Here is a 19,280-nt window from a genome sequence, read left to right as displayed (position 1 = left end):
AAGAATGGCTGCTGTACTTTGTCACATGCTTTTTCTGCATCTATTGAGAGGATCATATTGTTCTTATCCTTTCTTTTATTAAAGTAGGGTATCACATTAATTGATTTGCAAATATGAAATCACCCATGCAACCTAGAAATAAATCCCACTTGATCGTGGTGAATAATATTTTTATTTCGTCCAGATTGTCCAATTTGTTGACATATAATTTTCATAATATTCTGATTATTTGTATTTCTATGGTGTTGGTTGTGATCTCCCTTCTCTCATTTGTGGTTTTATTTATTTGGGTCCTTTCCCTTTTATTTTTGATTATTATGTCTAGGGGTTTATCAGTTTTATTAAATTTTTCAAAGAACCAGCTCCTGGCCTCCGTTGGTCTATTCTACTGGTTTTGTTTATTTGTTTCTATATCATTTATTTCTGTTCTAATGTTTATGGTTTTTCTTCTGCTGCTGGGTTTAGGCTTCATTTGCTGTTCCTTTCCCAGCTCCTTTAGGTATAAGATTAGATTGTATTTGAGATTTTTTCCTGCTTCTTGAGGTAGGCCTGAATTGCTATATAGTCCCTCTTAGGAACACTTTTGCTGCATTCCAAATGTTTCAGACTATTGTGCTCTCATTTTCATTTGTTTCCATATTTTTTTAATTTATTCTTTAATTTCCTGGTTGACTCATTCATTCTTTATTGGGATGTTCTTTAACCTCCATGTATGTATGGCCTTTCCAAATTCTTTCTTGTGGTTGACTTCAAGTTTCATAGCCTTGTGGTCAGAAAATATGCATGGTATGATCTATTTGTACTTCTTGAGAACTGATTTGTGACCCAGTATTTGATCTATTCTGGTGAATGGCCCATGTGTCCTTGAAAAAAATGTATATTCTTCTGCTTTAGAATGAAATGTTCTGAATATATCTGTTAAGCCCATCTGGCCCATTGTATCATTCAAAGTCATCGTTTCCTTGTTGATTTTCTGCTTAGATGATCTGTCCATTGATGTAAGTGAGGTGTTAAAGTCCCCTACTATTTATTGCATTATTATCAATGAGTCCTATGTTTGTTATTAACTGTTTTATGTATTTGGGTGCTCCCAAGTTGGGGAGAAAATATAATCGTTAGATTTCTGTTGGATAGACTCCTTTATTTTGATATAGTGCCTTTTGTTACAGTCTTTGGTTTAAAGTCCAAATGTCTCATATAAGTATTTGCTATTCTGGCTTTCTTTTGATGTCTATCTGCATGAAAAATATTTCTCCATCCCCTTACTTTCATCTTAGGTGTGTTTAGGTATAAAATGAGTCTCTTGTAGACAACATATAGAAGGATCTTGCTTTTTTATCCATTCTGACAGCCTATGTCTTTTAATTGGAGCATTTAGTCCATTTACATTCAGAGGAATTATTGACAGATATCAATTTAGTGCCATTTAATTGCTTGTTTTGTTGTTATTTCTGGAGATTTTCTCTATTCCTTTTTAGTCTTTTTTCCCCACTCAAAGAGTTCCCTTTAATATTTTTTGCAGGGCTGAGTTAGTAGACACAAACTCCTTTAGCTTTTGTTTGTCTTCTTCTATTCTGAGTGATGATAGCCTTGCAAGATAGAGTATTCTTGGTTGTAGATTCTTCCCATTCAACATGTTGAATATATTATGCCACTTTTTTCTGGCCTGCCAAGTTTCTATGGATAGATCTGCTACTAACCTTTTTTCTCTTCACTTGTAAGTTAGGGAATCTTTTGTCTTGCTCTTTTTAGGATATTTTCTTTATCTCTATATTTTGCAAATTTAACTACAATATGTCTTGATGTTGGCCTGCTTTTCTTGATTTTGATGGGAGTTCTCTATACTTCCTGCATTTCGAAGTCTGTTTCTTTCCCCAGATTAGGAAGGTTTTAAGCTATAATTTCCTCAAATAAACTTTCTGCCCCCTTTTCTTTCTTCTTCTTTTTCTGGGACTCCTATGATATGAATGTTAATACATTTCATGGAATCACTGATTCCATGATCCAAGATTTATCTTTCCTTCTTTTGATCACCTTTATTATTTTCCATAATTCTATCATCTTTATCATTTATTCATCCCTCTGCTTCTTCCATCCTTATGAGTGTTGCATCCAGTTGTTTATTGCATTTTTCATTTTGGCCTGATTGATTTTAAGCTCTTTTATCTCTGCAGTAAGGGACCCCTTGGTATCTTCTATGCTTTTGTCAAGTCTAGATAGTATCCTTATGATTATTGCTTTAAATTCTAGATCTGGCATATTACTTATATCTGTTTTGATAAGATTCCTAGCCATGACCTTTTCTTTTTCTTTATTTTGGGATGAATTCCTTTGTCTTGGTATCTTGTCTCAGTTTATGTCTTCTTTTGTGTGTTAGGAAAGCCTATTATGTTCCCTGCTCCTGATAGTAGGAGCAGGTCTCTGGTGTATGCTACATCCACTCTGCTGTTGTGTTATGGCTGTTCTATCCCTCAGGTCAGTCTTCTGCAGGGTTTTTCCTTGCCTGTAGTGGCCAGAATGTGGCAATTTTAACTAGGTGTGCTCTGATCTGCCTGTTAAGAGAGACCTAAAACTATTTCCACTAGAACTGAAATGTTGCTGAACTCTATGGTCAGTAAACATGGTGCATGCAGGGATTTGTGCTAGCTTTTAGATAGAGAGGCCTGCCATGCTGGTCCTTAGGCATACTTGCTGGAGAAAGGATGCATCCTCAGAGCACAGTGGAGCAAGGCTTAAGTTTAGGCCACCATTGTTGGGGCTGAAATTGGATTATGCTGAAGGGTGGGGAAAGAAAATGGCACCAGCCAGCTTCTTTGTCCCCACAGAGGAGAGTTTGTGCTTGCTGTTGTCAGTGAAGCCCTCCTAGAAGAGTGAATAATTTGCTCGCCTGCATCATGGGTATTTTTCAGATTACTATTCCCATACTGTGTCCAGGTTACTTGCCTGTCTGGAGCAGCACAGTACACTTTGGGCTCTAGCCCAGTCAGGCAAGTTGAGTGTTATTTTTTTTTTTTAATTTTATTTATTTATGATAGTCACATAGAGAGAGAGAGAGAGGCAGAGACATAGGCAGAGGGAGAAGCAGGCTCCATGCACCGGGAGCCTGACGTGGGATTCGATCCGGGGTCTCCAGGATCGCGCCCTGGGCCAAAGGCAGGCGCCAAACCGCTGCGCCACCCAGGGATCCCGCAAGTTGAGTTTTAAAACTCCAACCTTTAAGAGGACCTAGGTGGCTTAGATGGTTAAGTGTCTGACTCTTGACCTCAGCTCAGGTCTTGATCTCAGGGTTGTGAGTTCAAGCCCCAGGTGGAGCCTACTTAAAAATCAATCAGTCAATCTCCAAACTTTTGGGACCTGGTGTGGCAGGGACCTGCACTGGTCTTCTGGGGGAGGATCTCACTGCACTGGGACGGGTGCAGGTTTGACCCAGAAGGGAAGTCACACCAGAGTGCAGGAGTGTGAGGTTTGGAGCAAAGCACACTAAAGAACTAGTGTCCAGGTTAGCTGCCCTCAGCACGTGTCTTTGCATCTATGCTGAGGGGTGGAGGGAGGGAAATCCTGCCCACCAGCTCCTTTGTCCCCAGAGAGGCAATGCTTCCACTCTCAGATGCACCCCAAGAAGGGGGAATCATCTTCCAGTGTGTCTCAGGGGATCCACAGTTCACACCCTCTGTCCCCCAGATTACCTACCTGCCATCTCTACAGGAACACTGCAGCACCCTCAGGGCTTTATTCCAGCCATGCTATGGACCTCTAAAGCTCCAGTTTTTGAGCCCTACTGGTTGCAGATGTGAAAATCAGCCACTCTTATTTTCCCAGTCAATAGTTTTGGGGAATTATTTCCTTGTGCAATCCCTGTGTGCTCCTCTTTCTCTCTTCTCTTTCTGTGACCAGAGTTCCCACCTTCCACACATCTCCACACCTCCTACCTTCCATGATGTGGCCTCTTCTCTCCCTCTTTTTGTACAGTTTGCTCTGTAAATCCTCATATTGATTTCGTGGGTATTCAGAATAATTTGTTATTTATATAGCTGTGTTTGAGAAACAAAGCAAACCTAGAGGCCTCCTACTTCTCTGCCATCTTAGTTCCTTCCCCCTCTATAGCATTTTCAAAAAGACTTACTTTTTGTCTTAAAGCTCTTTATAAACTTATATTTAATTTTTGTTGACTTGCTTACATTTTTACTTTGGTATTTTAAAGTCAGACTGTCCTCAGTAATCATTGGAACATTTTACCAATAATCTAATTCATACATACAGTCAAGTGTAGATTCTCTTTTAATTCCTATGAGGATCTGTGGATTTGGATGTTACTGAAACTGTTAAAACCATCCATGAATTCTTCCTGTCTAAATTCTTCCTGTATTCACCCTCATTTACAATGGTAATTTAAAGCCTGTTTTTAAACATTCAGACTATGAATAATCTTTCTATTTAGAAGCATTTCCTCTGTGAAGTCCCACAACTATTTTGATTCTACAGATCATATGCTAATTTAAATCTTTTCTTTCTATAAATTTAGAGCTCATACCTTTAACAATGCCCAGGGAATTTAGTCACTTCATGGAGCAAAAATGTTCTGAAGAGTTAATGATATCTTTATTGACTTGAGGCACTCATAAGTCCAAGAATATAAATCAAAGATTCATAGTCCCATCTTTTAATCAATATTGTTGTATATTAAGAATAAATTATACCTGTCAGAAGCCATTGTGGAAATCATTTTTTCATGTGGAAAATAAATGTAGCTGTGAACATAGTCATGTGTGCTATATATTAGAATTAACTACTAATCAATATCTAGGCTCATGGAATATTATATTTCTATTCTAACTATTGAATGCAGCCACTGAAATAGCTGGTTATGTTTACATTCCAAAAGAAAGTGTCTATATATAATAATAGCTTCCCTCTTGAAGTGACTCCTGTCTGTCTGTCTGTGTTTTCTTTTGTAGCAAATCCATTCTTGGGTCTGTGCTATTCAGCATGACATTACAGAATGAGCCTCCCATAGAAATGATAGTTCCAGGAGTGTGGGATATAAGCCAGCCATCCTCAGTGATCCTGCAGGTAAGTGTCAGGCTATGAAATTAAAGTATACATGGCAAAAAAAAGTATACACAGCAAATACTAGTAGATAAGTAGCTTCTCAATTATAGAAACAATTCTCTTCTAGGATCATACATTTTAATAGTCTTCTCTTCCTCTAACCTGCTGGGATTTGTAAAATCTCTATTTCTTTTATTTTTGTATTCAGTACTCTTAAAGCACTTTTCTCCCAGCTTATATAATAGCAATTTCTAGCCATTCTCCATCGAACATGATCATGAAGGAAAGAATGGAGTGTTGCCATTTTTCTTTCCATTGTCTGAAAATAGTCATTGGTATAGATTATTAACTTGGTATCTTATATCTGCCTCTGCACTGTATCATGTTTCCTTAAAATCTTTCAAATCTAGTACATTTCCTATATGACTAGCAATTAGGTCTAGGAGGAAGAGAAACTGCAAACAAAACCCATCCAACATTTTTTCTTTTCTCTGTGATTTGTAATCATTAATAAAGGTGGCTAATGATTCCAGGCTTTGGTCCTTATTGAGTCCTCCTTGTGTGTTGATTATAAATGATCATATTGGTCAGATATATGAGGCATGACCCCTCCCACATATGCAAAGGCAGGAAATACGAACTTTCCATCTCTGTACGGAAAAACTCTATAGGGAATTGCTATCTGGGCAGCACTCTCTAGAACTGGATTTCTCAACCTCAACACTAATGACATTTTGGACCAGGTAAACTATTGGAGGGGCTGTCTTATGCATTCTGGAATATTTAGCATCATCTTTGGCTTTTACCTACAAGGAGCCAGTAGCCTGCTTAGTTCTGACAATCAAAAAATGCTTCTAGATATTGTCAGATGTTCTCTAGGGATAAAACTGCTCTCAGTTTAATACAGCTGCTCTAGAGAAAGCCAGTGGAGTCTCTAAGTTCTTAAGTTTCCAAATTTGGAGCAAGGGACAAAATTTAGCAAGATGTTCAAAGTGGAAGAGAAAAATAATACCAATAAAACATGGCTTGTATTGCAAAGGAGGAAGCCCTCACTGAACAATCAAAGATCTAGTTCTAATTCATGGACATGATGATGAAAAAGAGTGTTTGTTCAGCTTCCATCTTGGCACAGCATCATAGTCACTTATTATTTAGCAGCTGTTCCATTGTAACAGAACAACTGCCTTTCTTTAAGAGGACAAATGCAGGAGCACCTGGGTGGCTCACTCGGTTAAACATCTGACTCTTAACATTGGCTTAGGTCATGATTTCAGGGTCATGAGATCAAGCTCTGAGTTGGACTCTGTATGCTCAGCATGGAGTCCACTTGAGAGTCTCTTTCTCCTTCTACCCCTCCACCCCCCACTTGTGATCAGTCAATAAATAAAATTAAAAAAAAAAGACAAAGGGATTTTTTAGCAGACTATTGCTTGCCAGATACAAACTACCTCAGCTTAATGAGAATCTTCTGAGTGTGACCATTGACAGAGCTTTGAGGATATGAAGTTATGATTTGAAAGGTCTTTATCTGCAGTGATGGGGGTGGAAGAAGTAGGGGAGACTATCAGATGATCCTTCTCTGATGAGAGGAATAGTTCCTTTAGAACACAGATCCTGGCAAGTGGAATCTGAGGATTAATTTCAAGTATTCAATAGCAGCATAGATTTCCAACTAGATATCTGGAGGTATAACCAAATTTATCTTATAAAAAAGGAGGGGCATGTAAATCATTCAACAATATGAAAAAAGTTAAATCTCTAATTTTTACAAAATAATTTCAAATGGTATAGACATAAAAGGAAATTTCTCAGGATATTTTTAATTGGTGATAAAATATACAGAATAAAATAGGAATTATTAGGGTATTAAAGTTAAAACCCTTAATAACCAATATCACTCTAATTATATACAGCTAATTTTTTTAAAGATTTTATTTATTCATGAGAGACAAGAGAGGCAGAGACACAGGCAGAAGGAGAAGCAGTCTCCATGCAGGATGCCCAACGCTGGACTCGATCCTGGGTCTCCAGGATCAGGCCCTGGGCTGAAGGCGGCACTAAACTGCTGAGCCACCTGGACTGCCCTATACAGCTAAATTTAGAGCAGAATCTTTCAGCCTAAAGATTATAGTGAGGAAATTAACAAGTTCTGCAAACAGTATTTGTGTTAAGGAGTTAAGATGTGTCTCAGGGAAAGACATCAGCGTCAGAGTTAGAAAATCTGGATTATATTCTTAGCTTTTTAACAGAAAACTTTATGACCTTGAACAAGTCACCAAAAGTATTGTCACCTCTATAGAATGAAAGGGTTCCACTATTTCTATCCAGCTTCTTTCAGAACTATACTTTTCCAGTTGTCTTTATTAGATAGGCAGTTACTGCCCCATGGTAGCTACCCTAGTATGAGAAGGGATATAATATATCACAGAACCTGAATCCTTCAAGTACCCCCCTTCTTTTCAGTTTCTGTGGCTGAAATGCTGACCAGAAGCAATGGATGGAGTGAAGTAGATCTGAGTTCAGAAATGGGGACAGATTATTACATGATTCCATTAACTTGGATCTCCCTCAACTTCTTCCCTGTCTCTGTATACAATCTAGTGGAGTGGCTCTATCACAATTTAAGAACTAAGAGCAGAGTTTTAGTAATAATCTATACTCCTCTACCTCCCCACCTCCCCATTCATGTCTAAATTCACTGTATTTTGGCTTATTTGTTATTCCTAGTTGCTCTATCCAGTGGTGGTTTTAGTTCTCTTCATACTAGCTGTCTCTGCAACTTTTGGCACTCTCTCTTCCCCATTACAGAACACTCTTCTCTCATTATTCTTTCTCTGTTTCCTTCCTAGTCTTCCCTTCTGCTAGTTCTCCCTGTTGACAGTTCTCAAAGTTTCCATCTGCTGCCCATTGCTATTCTCAGTATATATACTCTCCCTGGGAGAATTTCTTAAAAAGCTTTGTTAAGATAGAATTTACATACCATTCAGCCTTCCCATTTAAAGTGTGCAATTCATTGTTTTGGGGCTTTTTAAAAGTTTATTTAAAGATGTTTACAATTACTACCAACATCAATGTTGTAGCATTTTCATCACTTTAAATAGAAATACCATATCCTCTAGCTATCACCTCCTGTTCCCCATTTTCCCCAGTTCTAAAAAACTGTTAATCTACTTTCTGTCTCTATAGACTCACCAATTCTACATATAGATCAAATCATAAAATGTTTGGGTTTTTTTGCGACTGGCTTCTTTCATTTAGCATCATGTTTCAAAAAGATCATCTACATTGTAGCATGTATCAGTATTCATTTCTTTCTTATTGTTGAATTATATTGCATGGATATATACTACACTTTTTTTCTTATCATTAGCTGATATGCATTTAGATTGTTTCTACCTTTTGGCTATTAAGAATGGCCCTGCTGTGAGCATTTGTATACAAGTTTGTGTGCGGACATATGTTTTCATTTATCTTGGAGATGTGTATATACACACACACACACACACACACACACACACATATCTAGCACTAGATTGCTAGATCTCATTCATTTTTAAGGTTTTATTCACAGTATCTATCCAGGTCCACTTCTTAATATATTTCTAGTTCAGATTCTTCACACTACAAGCTTCAGACAAATATAGCCACATACCTGCTGAAACTCCCACCTGAATATTCTATAGACAGCTTCAAAGAAAACATATCCCAAACTGAGCTCACCTTTCTCTCCAAACTGCTTTCACCCTCTGAATTATTTATGTCTGTTCATTTGCCCCATATACACCTACTTGTTTCATTTGCCTCTTCCCACTTTATCCCTACCCATATTCAGTATGTAGTATATCCTCCCAATTTATCTCCCATAGGTTTCCCAAGTGTATCCTTTCAATTTGCCATATATGCCCTAGTTCAGAAATTCCCTCCTAGGAACAACAGTTTAGCTGGCTTTCTTGCCTTTAGTTTTGTCATTCTCCAATCCAAAATCCATAAGTGTGATCCTTCTAAAACTTAAATTTGAACCTGCCTCTCTTCTATTTACACTCTTCAATAACTCAGCACTGCCTAGAGAATTAAGGTCACGCTCTACAGCTTGACTCCCCTCCCATTGTTTCTCTTACCACTCCTTATCTGACACTTCAAGCTCCAGCAACTTTGAAAATGTAGTTTCTGACATATACTGTCCTGCTTTTACCTTATGTGCATTTACAAACACTTTCCTGCTTGCAGTGTGCCCTCCCTCTTCCTTTCACCATCCACTACCTACCTCTTCTCTGACTTGGTGTAATTAATATTCATCTTTTAGGATCCACAGACCCTCCTCTAGAAATCTCTCCCATCAGCTGTCCTCTCTTTCCATCCAAAGCAGGGTTAATTGCCATTCCTCTGTGTTCACATAATAACCAATAAGATTTTTGTCAACACATGGACATTATATTTCCTTCTCACTGGCTTTTTGCCCATTGACTTTTTGATTTCTGAAAGCATTGTGTATTTTATCCTCAATATCTAGCATAGTACCTGAAATATATTTGTAAAATCAGTGCTATGTGTCCATACCTCTGATCACTATAATAGCCCAACTTACAGATATTTCTCAACCTAGCACTTTATTGCAATTATTGGAATCCAGATTCTAGAGTGCTTGATTCTTCATTTTATGTAAGTGGCCTTCTTCTTAAACCAGTTCATAGTTACTCACCCAAAGTATTTTACTTTACCTAATATTGTATTAGATATTTACTCTCTATTATCAACAATCTTAAGGCAAGCAACAGTCTTATTGATACCAAGTCCTTAGAACATAGTACATTTTGTATCCTAATTAATGTTGCAGATGTTGTTGTTTTTTGTTTTTCTTTTCCATCACACCTGGACTGTCTTATGTCTTACTCTTTTACAGTTCCTTCCTTAGAACTCACTATAATTGCCATCTAGTTGGTAGGCATTCTTCCTTCCCCTGAACTACTATAGTACTTATGGTCTAACATTCACATGCCCTATAATATCCAAAAGACATCTACAGTCCAGGGGGTAGTTCTCTGAACAAGTTGACAGAATCATGAGGGCCCAAACCTGGGCCCATGGGTACCTATGGGCATGTTTGTAGGTCATGGACACTGTGGATATTCAGAGAAGCTTTCTCATGGAATTCCAAGTCATGAAGTCATAGTAAGAACCATGGTGGTCAAGTGTAAATGGAGAAGGATGAGGAGATGAAATGAAGTAAGAGGCATAAGTGGAACACAAGAAGTCAATATCCAGACATATAAGGAGGTATGAATTAGAGGATAGGGTAATCAGGTTTGAATATTATCCTGTATGCCAGAGGAAAGAGCCTCATAATTTTGTTGTTCTTAAAAATCAGGAATCCTCAATGCTTGAGACAGGAATGTAATATAATAAATAGATGTCATGGCATATACAATGGAAACATCTGAGGAGATCTCATGGAACACTCTATTAAAAATATTTTTGAGACCAAAGCCAGGCTTGGTTAGTCACGATCATAGAAGATCATAGAAGGAGAAAACCAGAATCACGTTTGCCATTACTGACTTGAAGTCAACTTTGGGGTGCTATATATATATATATATAGTACCATAACCATACTTTAACTGTTAATGTATATCTTTTCTCCTTAATTAGGCTTTAAGTTCTCTGAAAGTGATGGATACTTTTTATATCTACCATAATGCATGATACTCAAAAAAATTCTAGAGCAAATATAATAACATATACTTTGGGGGAACTTCACTTCTTTGAAAAACTTAGAATAAGAGGCTTTTGGGAGAAATTCTAATATTTTCTATCAATGGGTCAGGAATCAGTAATAACATATGAGATAATGCAATCTGTATAGGGCCACATTCATATATCAGAAATTAAAAATTCATAAGTGAAATATATGAAATAATTTATTATATATTTGTACATAAGGATACTTCTATATTCTCATCCAGTAGCTTTAGTTTACTCATCCACCCTGCTCTTTGCTTAAAACCAACATAATATTGAACTAGCTCATCAAATACTATTTCTACTATTTTTGTTTCATGTGTTTAAAAACATTTGAGCATACAAAGAGTAACTTGTAGTTACTCTTGCTAATACTGGAGTTACTTCTCCCTAAGGGACTAAAATTAATCTTTGTGTGAAGAGGCAAAATTTATTATAATGTTGCTTTTTCTATGATTTAGTTCTTTTTTCATATTTGACTAATAAATGATACAGTATAACAAAAATTATACCAAAAACGAATGTGACAAATTTTAGAGGTTATGAAACTGCCAAAACATTTTTCCACTAAAGAACCCAAATAGGGGATCCCTGGTGGCTCAGTGGTTTAGCGCCCTGCCTTCGGCCCAGGGTGTGATCCTGGAGTCCCAGGATCAAGTCCCACATCGGGTTCCCTGCGTGGAGCCTGCTTCTCTCTCTGCCTGTGTGTGTCTCTCTCTCTGTGTCTCTCATGAATAAATAAATAAAATCTTAAAAAAAAAATAACCCAAATAAATTCAACTGTATTTCAAGCTGTAACTCACACAGTCCACCTTATAGTGTTCCTCAATTTTCTCTGAGACCCCAAACCAACATAGGTCAGCAGAGAAAAATTATTTAGATTTTTTAATATGAAAAAATGGATTATAACTTTAAACACACATATGGGGCACTAAAATATCTAGCTCATTTACATAGTTTGAAACTATATATTTTGTTAACTGATTTTCAAATTTACTAGAATCAGATTATTACTGAAACATGATTTAATGGAAAGCACATTGTGCAAAAAAAAAAAAAAAAAAAAAAAGGAGGCCTGAATACTAGCTCTGTCTATAAATCTGAACTACAGAGCAAGAGCAACAATTCTGTATTTGATTATACACTTAAACAGATTTTTACCAGAAATTTCATGTATACAGAGTGGTTCACAGCCCTGTAAACTTCCTGAAATAGAAATAAACAGAGTAACTCTTTATTTTCTCAGGTATTTACTTGAGAAAAGTGTAATTACCATCTACAATTTTTATCATTTAATAATACAAATAAGGGATCCCTGGGTGGCTCAGTGGTTTAGTGCATGCCTTCAGCCCAGGGCATGATCCTGGAGACCCAGGATTGAGTCCCACATTGGGCTCCCTGCATGGAGCCTGCTTCTCCCTCTGCCTGTGTCTCTGCCTCTCTCTCTCTCTCTCTCTCTCTCTCTCTGTGTGTCTCTCATGAATAAATAAATAAAATCTTTAAAAAATAATAATAATACAAAGAAATTTTAATACTGAACTGTAGAAAGGATATAATTTCAGCATTGAACAAATATAACATTTAAATTTATAAAATGTCATGTTTTTTCTCTTTTCCTCAGACATTACAGATTAATTTATACCATGAATCTAAATGAGGAATTGCTAAATGCCATGTATATTTAAATACCAAGTCCAAACCCTAATGATTCTTTTTTTCTTAAAGATTTTATTTATTTCTTTATTTGAGAGAGAATGTGCATGCACATGTGCACAAGTGGGGGGAGGAGCAGAAAGCGAAAGAGAGAGAGAATCTGAAGCAGACTCTGTGCTGAGCATAGAGCCTGATTGATGCAGGACTCAATCCCACAACCCTGACCCAAATGAAGAGTTGCACGCCTAACCAACTGAGCCACCCAGGTGCTCCAATCCAAATGATTCTTTTATAAATTATTTTTTGTAAAAAGCACAGAAAACAGGAATTTTCCTTTAGTTTCTACAAACCTTAGAGAATATTAAATTAATGGTGTATTTTGAGGCATTCAATACATGGAAAAATCACTTCTTTATTTCAGATTGATTTTCCAGCTACTGAGTTGGAGTATATGAAATTCGATTCTGAAGAAAATAGAAGTAATCTTGAAGAACCACCAAAAGAGTGTTTAAAACATATTGCCAGACTTTCACAGAAACAGTCTCCCTTACTGTAAGTGACCCAGGTCGTGTTGTTTTTGAGGTGATCAGTCATACTGGAAGCACCAATATCTTTGAAGAGTGAACCTTTCAACAAAACTCCTTTTGTTACCTGAAGTCACACCTGCTGGATGATCAATTAATGTTTAGGAGCTAAATTAGTAATTTTGTATGGTTTTAAAGACTTTTCCCATTGCTTTTAGCAACTTTACTTCAGTCAAAGGACAAATAAAAATATTGGAAATCATTCAGTTCAGTACAACAGAGACTGATTAGATGTATATCAGCATTTAACAGTGATAAACCATTGCTCAACCATCCTTCAACTGAGTAAAAGTTGTTTTAGTAAATAGAAAAAAGCAAAATTTAATTTTCATGGCAGATTTAAAAAGAAAATTTATAAATAATGTTTTATTAACATTAAGTTAGCGACTAAGGAGTATTTAAATTTTGTCAAATAGTAATTCTCTGAAAAATAAAATAAAATCCCAGGAAGAGCTATAAAAGAATTAGTGATATTGGTACTTTCTCCTTGGTAATATCTAAGCCATAGCTCATTGTGCTGATTAATGCATGCAAAAGCATAAAGCTATGGAAATAAGTTTTTATGTGTATACTGTGAGAGGATATAAAATGTGATAAAGCCTTTTATTCCAAAAATAAGAAATTTTTTAAATACTTTGAACAGGAGAGTCATGTGATCTAAGTAATCTTTTTGAGTGATACCTTGTACCACAAGTTGAGAAAGTAAGAATGAAAGCTGTATGCAAGATGGTTGATGTGACTTTTTAAGCAAGAGGGCATGGTGGCTAAAACTAGGGGGATGGCAATAGATATTGGGGGAAGGTCTGGATTTGGGAGATCTATTTTGGAAATTGAGAAGACGTGACTTGATTAATAGTAACAAGAGGATAAGCCAACTGAGAGACAAGAAACCAAGTGAAGTCAATGGAGAATCCAAAGTTTTGAAATGATTAAATAGACAGATGTTAGAGTCATTTTCTGGAGAAGGAATAAATTTGGGCCATTTCAGACTGAGGTGTTGAGTATGATCAAGAGTTTTGTTTTGGGTAATCTCTAATTTCACCTTGTAATACTCTTTTCCTCATTCACTTCAAGCCAATGAATCAGTCTCCTTTTTATACTTCAATTGTTCTGATCCCTCTCCTATCTCAAGACTTTTTCATTTGGTGTTCCCTCTAACTGAAATACTTCTTCAGTTCATCACATAACTGAATCATCTTATCCTGTAGATTGGGTCTTCACTAAATTGTGGTCTTCTCGAAGAAGCTTTCTTTGACTACTCTATCTAATTAAGTTTTTCTCTTTACTCTCTATCTTATTACCTTTTAATATCACACATAACACAATCTATTATCCTCTTGTTCGTTAATGTGTTTCTTTTTCTTTTCTTCCTCATAAATTTGTAAGAATTGGGAGAGCAGGGAACCCATCTATCTTATTTGTCACTATATTTTCAGTATTGTACACTGTGCTGATAAATAATACATGAAAATAAATGTTATAATGAATAAAGTTCCTTCATGTAATATCTGATATAAAAAGTTGCCTTAAGGATTGTAAATGATGGAACAAGAATACTCATAGTCCTCATGACACATTTTGATAATCCATTGTTATATTAGACTACTATTAACTAGGTGAAGCATTTCTTACTCTATTTCTATTATTTACTCAAAAATATAAAACATTAGATTTAACAAGTATGTCACATATCAGACTAACATATTGTAATGTTTTTTTAAATATGAAGAAGATGCCATGCTTTGAAAATTTAAGTATATTCAAACAAGAAAGATCAAAAGCAACAAATTAGGATAGTAACTTCCTTTAAATATTAGAAGTTTGTGGGCAGCCCTGGTGGTGCAGCAGTTTAGCGCCGCCTGCAGCCCAGGGCATGATCTGGAGACCCTGGATCGAGTCCCATGTCAGGCTCTCTGCATGGAGCCTGCTTCTCCCTCTGCCTGTGTCTCTGCCTCTCTCTCTCTCTCTCTGCAGCTCTATGAATAAATAAATAAAATCTTTAAAAAAAAATATTAGAAGTTTGTATTTTTAAGTTTACCCCAATGAATCCCAACTTGTTTTAGACCTCAGTTTAGACCTTCAGTTTCTATTTAAATGAATAATTTATACATAAAACAAGCAGAATTTTCCTCTGTTTCATTTACTCCAATACAATTATTAAGCTCAGTACAGTAGTATTTCATTCTGGATTGTGAAAAAGATGAAGAATGGCCTTCAATGTGATAAAATTTGTGTTAGAATCAGATTAACTTCAAAAAAAATCAGATTAACTTGTTTCAAAATACTACACTCTGTCATTTAGACGGTGACAATTATTCTTTTTAAATTTCTCAGATGTAATCAGAGTCAGGAAATTCAGACTCAATGAGATTCAATAAAAATGTACGTATAGTATTTGTAAAAATTTTAAAAATATATGTTCTTGATAACAGCTAAAAGAATGTTTCTAATTTGAAGAATATTCCAGGCTAAAAGGTAGAAAAACATGTTTTGAAAGAATTTAATGCTTCCATTTCTAGCTATGGAAATAGCTAGGCACTTATTACTCGACTAATCCTCCTGACTTAAAGGAATATGATACAAGAAAAATATATATGAAACAACTGCTTTCAGAAATTGGATGGGGTTTGAGGTGAACTCATGAATAAAGTGGCTTTTAGCCTGGAGGCACTTTCTACATCATGGCTCTGGGAGGTATAATCAAAGAAGATTATCAAAGTAGTCTTGCTGAGATTTAAAAAAAAAAAAAATGGGCAGAGATCAGAGTTTAATGATGCTGAGGCAGCTGGAATTTCTAGACCATAACAGTACAGAAGGATAGGAGCTACAGAAATACATAACTAAGTACTAAGTTACTCATGAGCAGGTAAAAATTTTGTAAGGCCTACAAAAGAGCCACCACAGGGAGGTGTGAAATGAATGTAGATTCCACAGATTACACAATGCTGGAAGGCATAGAAATATTAACCAGTGGGCAACCCAGGTGGCTCCCTGGTTTAGCACTGCCTTCAGCCCAGGGCCTGATCCTGGAGACCCCGGATAGAGTCCCACGTCGGGCTCTCTGCATGGAGCCTGCTTCTCCCTCTGCCTATGTCTCTGTCTCTGTCTCTTTCTCTCTCTCTCTCATGAATAAATAAATAAAAATTAAAAAAAAAAGAAATATTAACCAGTAAGAATTATAGAAGATCCCAGAACACCCCAACCATTCAACAAAGAAACCAGAAAGATGCATACTAAGAATAAGTGTTCTGTAGCCCAAGATTAACGACTATGCTAGGCCCAAACCTAACATATCATAAAAACAAACCTCAAAAGGCTAAAGCTGATCTGCTAGTATTTAAAGTGCCTACTAAAAAATGAAACCTTCAACACCCAAAAGATGGCAACGTGCAGACAGTGTAGCATCTTAAATATTTAACATACAATCAATAACTGTTAGACATAGGAAGACTCAGGAATATATAACCATAGCCCAGAATAGAAGAAGCAGTTAACAGAAACAAATCCAAATATATTTAAACTAGCAGATTATGATTTTAATACAACTATCATAAAGACATGTGTGGTTTTACAAAAAAAAAAAATGTATATGAGTGAACTAATGAAGTCTCAGTAAATAAAATTGGAAATTTTTAAAAGCTGAAAAACACAATATCTAAATTTTCTAAAAATCCCAGGAATGGCTTAGATTGCATAATAAAGAAACAACAATGAGCTTGAAGAGAGGGCAATGAAAAATACACCATGTTTAAGTACAGAAAAACATAATCATAAAAATTGTGATAGATCTCTATAACTTGTCAGACAATACTGACAATATGTGTATTGGACACACAGGAGTAGAGAGAAAGATCAAGGCCAAAAAAAAAAAAAAAGTGCTAATAGTCAAAATTTCACAAATTTGTTTTAAACTTCAACCCAAATAACTTTACTTATAAAGATATAAGAAACTTAGCAACTCCCAAACAAGCACACAGACACACCCACACACCTATATTATAGTCAAATTTCTGAGTGAAAGGAACTATAAATAAAAGTATTTATTCTGATTCCATTTACATCAAGTTCTAAAATAGATAATAGTAATATAGAGTGAAAGAAATCCTGCCAGTGTTTTATCTCTGTTTGCATGAGAAAACTTTTATCTTGAAAGGAGTGTAGTTTTTATTCAGTATATGCATTTGTTAAAATGTATTGAAATGAATGTGTGCATTCCTTTTGATGTTAATTATGCTTCACTAAAAGAAAGTAAAAGAAAAATATCTTGTCAATATTGGGGAAAAAGGAATTTAATCAGAACAAAATAACTTGGCTTAGTAATAATAATAATTTTATTATGGAACTTTTTCTTCTGAGGACTTTCTGGGGGGGGAAGGTCGTGAGAAAATAGGACAGGGGCCCAAACATACTTTTAAAAGTCTCTATAATCCAACCCTTCCATTTTGTAGATAAAGATGGCTTTGGAAAATGTAAAGAAATATTAACCTTTAAAATATTTTAATATTTCTCATTATCTTTCTCAAGTTTTAGCTAATTTCAGCTAAGCAACACTGTCAGTTTGGAGGAGACCGTGTTCAAAAGCTGTCATTGTCATGTGAGAAATGCTGTCCTCCAGTTGAACTGTGGTTCTGAATGCTTCTGCTGGAGTGTGAGCAAAACATGATAAACTGTCAGCAAGTCAATGGCCCTAGTCCTAGATTTCAATCTTCTGTTTGGAACCATTCTCCAGGGGGAAACACTTGGGCATTTACAGAAATCCTGTTCACTGGCATTTTAACTCTAAACTTTCAGCTAAATATGAGAATTTAAAGCCCAAATCCAAGGATAAATGAGATCTTTTGAAGTTTAGTGTAGAGTTTTCTGAACTCTGATGAAACTCCCTATGAGATAAAGGAATATTACCTTTAAAATATGTCATTTCTTCACAAGCCCACTTGAGTCTAAATTAATTTATAAAGAAAGTAAGAGTAAATTTTCGATTATCTCTGTCCTAACTAGTACATGTTGTGGGATTCAAATAAAACTTGCCCTGCCCTAAAGGAGACAGAGATTCTGTTAACCAAAATAGCCTTTAAAAAAAAGTGGCAAGAATGAGAGGAAGATAAAATAAATGTGAATTATCTGAACTGAACTTTATTTTTCTATAAAAGAATGAAGTTAATAGGAAAAAGACAATAAAATAACCTATCAAATTGTTTCAAGAAAATAAAAGACTTGTTTTCCAAAGTGAACTAAAATGAAATTCAAAGAACTGAGTCAGATTTTGTACTATAACATTTGTTAGTGTACCAAACTCCAATAAATTACAGTTTCCACTCTGGTTTTGCAGACTCTCTGAGGAAAAGAAAAGATACTTATGGTTTTATCGCTTCTACTGCAATAATGAAAACTGCTCCCTTCCTTTGGTCCTGGGTAGTGCTCCTGGATGGGATGTAAGAACTGTTTCAGAAATACATACCATTTTGAGAAGATGGCAATTTTCTTGCCCTTTGGAGGCACTTGGACTTCTGACTTCTAGGTAAGAATTGCATAACAAGCATGATATTACTAATGAGAGAAATTTGAAGAGGAAAAAAATAGGACTATATAATTAATTCAATAATTATTCTGGTTGTTCCCAATTTCAATAGCTATAGATAATAAATTTATATAAATGTAAACTATGAATATAAATTTTAAACAGATCTAAGCTATAATTGCATCTTCTGTATTAAACTGGAAGTATAATTAATGGTCATAGTTTCTTAAATGAAGAATTTAGTTACTCTTACAAAAATAACAAAATAAACAGAGAAGAAGAAAATACTCCTTACCCCTCTCTAAAAAAGTCTTTAATAATTGAGACTGTATCTTTTATACAAAACGCCCCACTTATAGTAGGTGTATAACATGTCAATGATAATGATAAGAATAAGAGGGAAAAACCTATCCCTTGTATATTCTCTAGGTCTTCTCTCAGAATAAAACATACAGGGATGCAGTTGGGGATGGAGTAATGATGTCTTCTTTTAGTTACAGAGAAACATGTGGGAATAAATATGGAAGCTGGCTCTGGTTTGGGAAAACAGCTCTTCCTTGGCTTCTATTTTATATTAATAGAGCCAAGAAGAGTTATTTTAAAACTGTCTTGATAGCATCAGTTCACTGATGCCATGAATAAAGTCTGCAATCTCTAGAATCAGAGAAGAATTGTGGAGCCCAGTTCTATTCTGGATTCTTTTTCAAGGTCCGGACAGAAGAAGAAATGTGGGAGAGAGA

At 35.7% G+C, this 19,280-nt stretch overlaps 1 protein-coding gene across 6 annotated transcripts in view; it reads left to right on the top strand.

Annotated features, from left to right (window-relative positions):
• Positions 1–19,280, top strand: part of PIK3C2G (phosphatidylinositol-4-phosphate 3-kinase catalytic subunit type 2 gamma) — a 366,531-nt gene that overhangs the window by 119,504 nt on the left and 227,747 nt on the right. For all 6 annotated transcript variants that reach the window (XR_007406483.1, XM_049102678.1, XM_049102677.1 and 3 more), the window contains 3 exons: positions 4,956–5,070; positions 12,860–12,990; positions 18,352–18,540. Coding sequence is in view for 5 of the 6 variants with exons in the window: in XM_049102678.1 (XP_048958635.1) it covers positions 4,956–5,070; positions 12,860–12,990; positions 18,352–18,540 (435 nt within the window). In the remaining variant the exon portion in view is untranslated. The remainder of the gene's footprint in view (positions 1–4,955; positions 5,071–12,859; positions 12,991–18,351; positions 18,541–19,280) is intronic.

This window comes from Canis lupus, chromosome 27 (assembly GCF_003254725.2).
Source record: "Canis lupus dingo isolate Sandy chromosome 27, ASM325472v2, whole genome shotgun sequence".
Taxonomy (NCBI): domain Eukaryota; kingdom Metazoa; phylum Chordata; class Mammalia; order Carnivora; family Canidae; genus Canis; species Canis lupus.
This window is presented reverse-complemented; position numbering and strand designations above follow the sequence as displayed.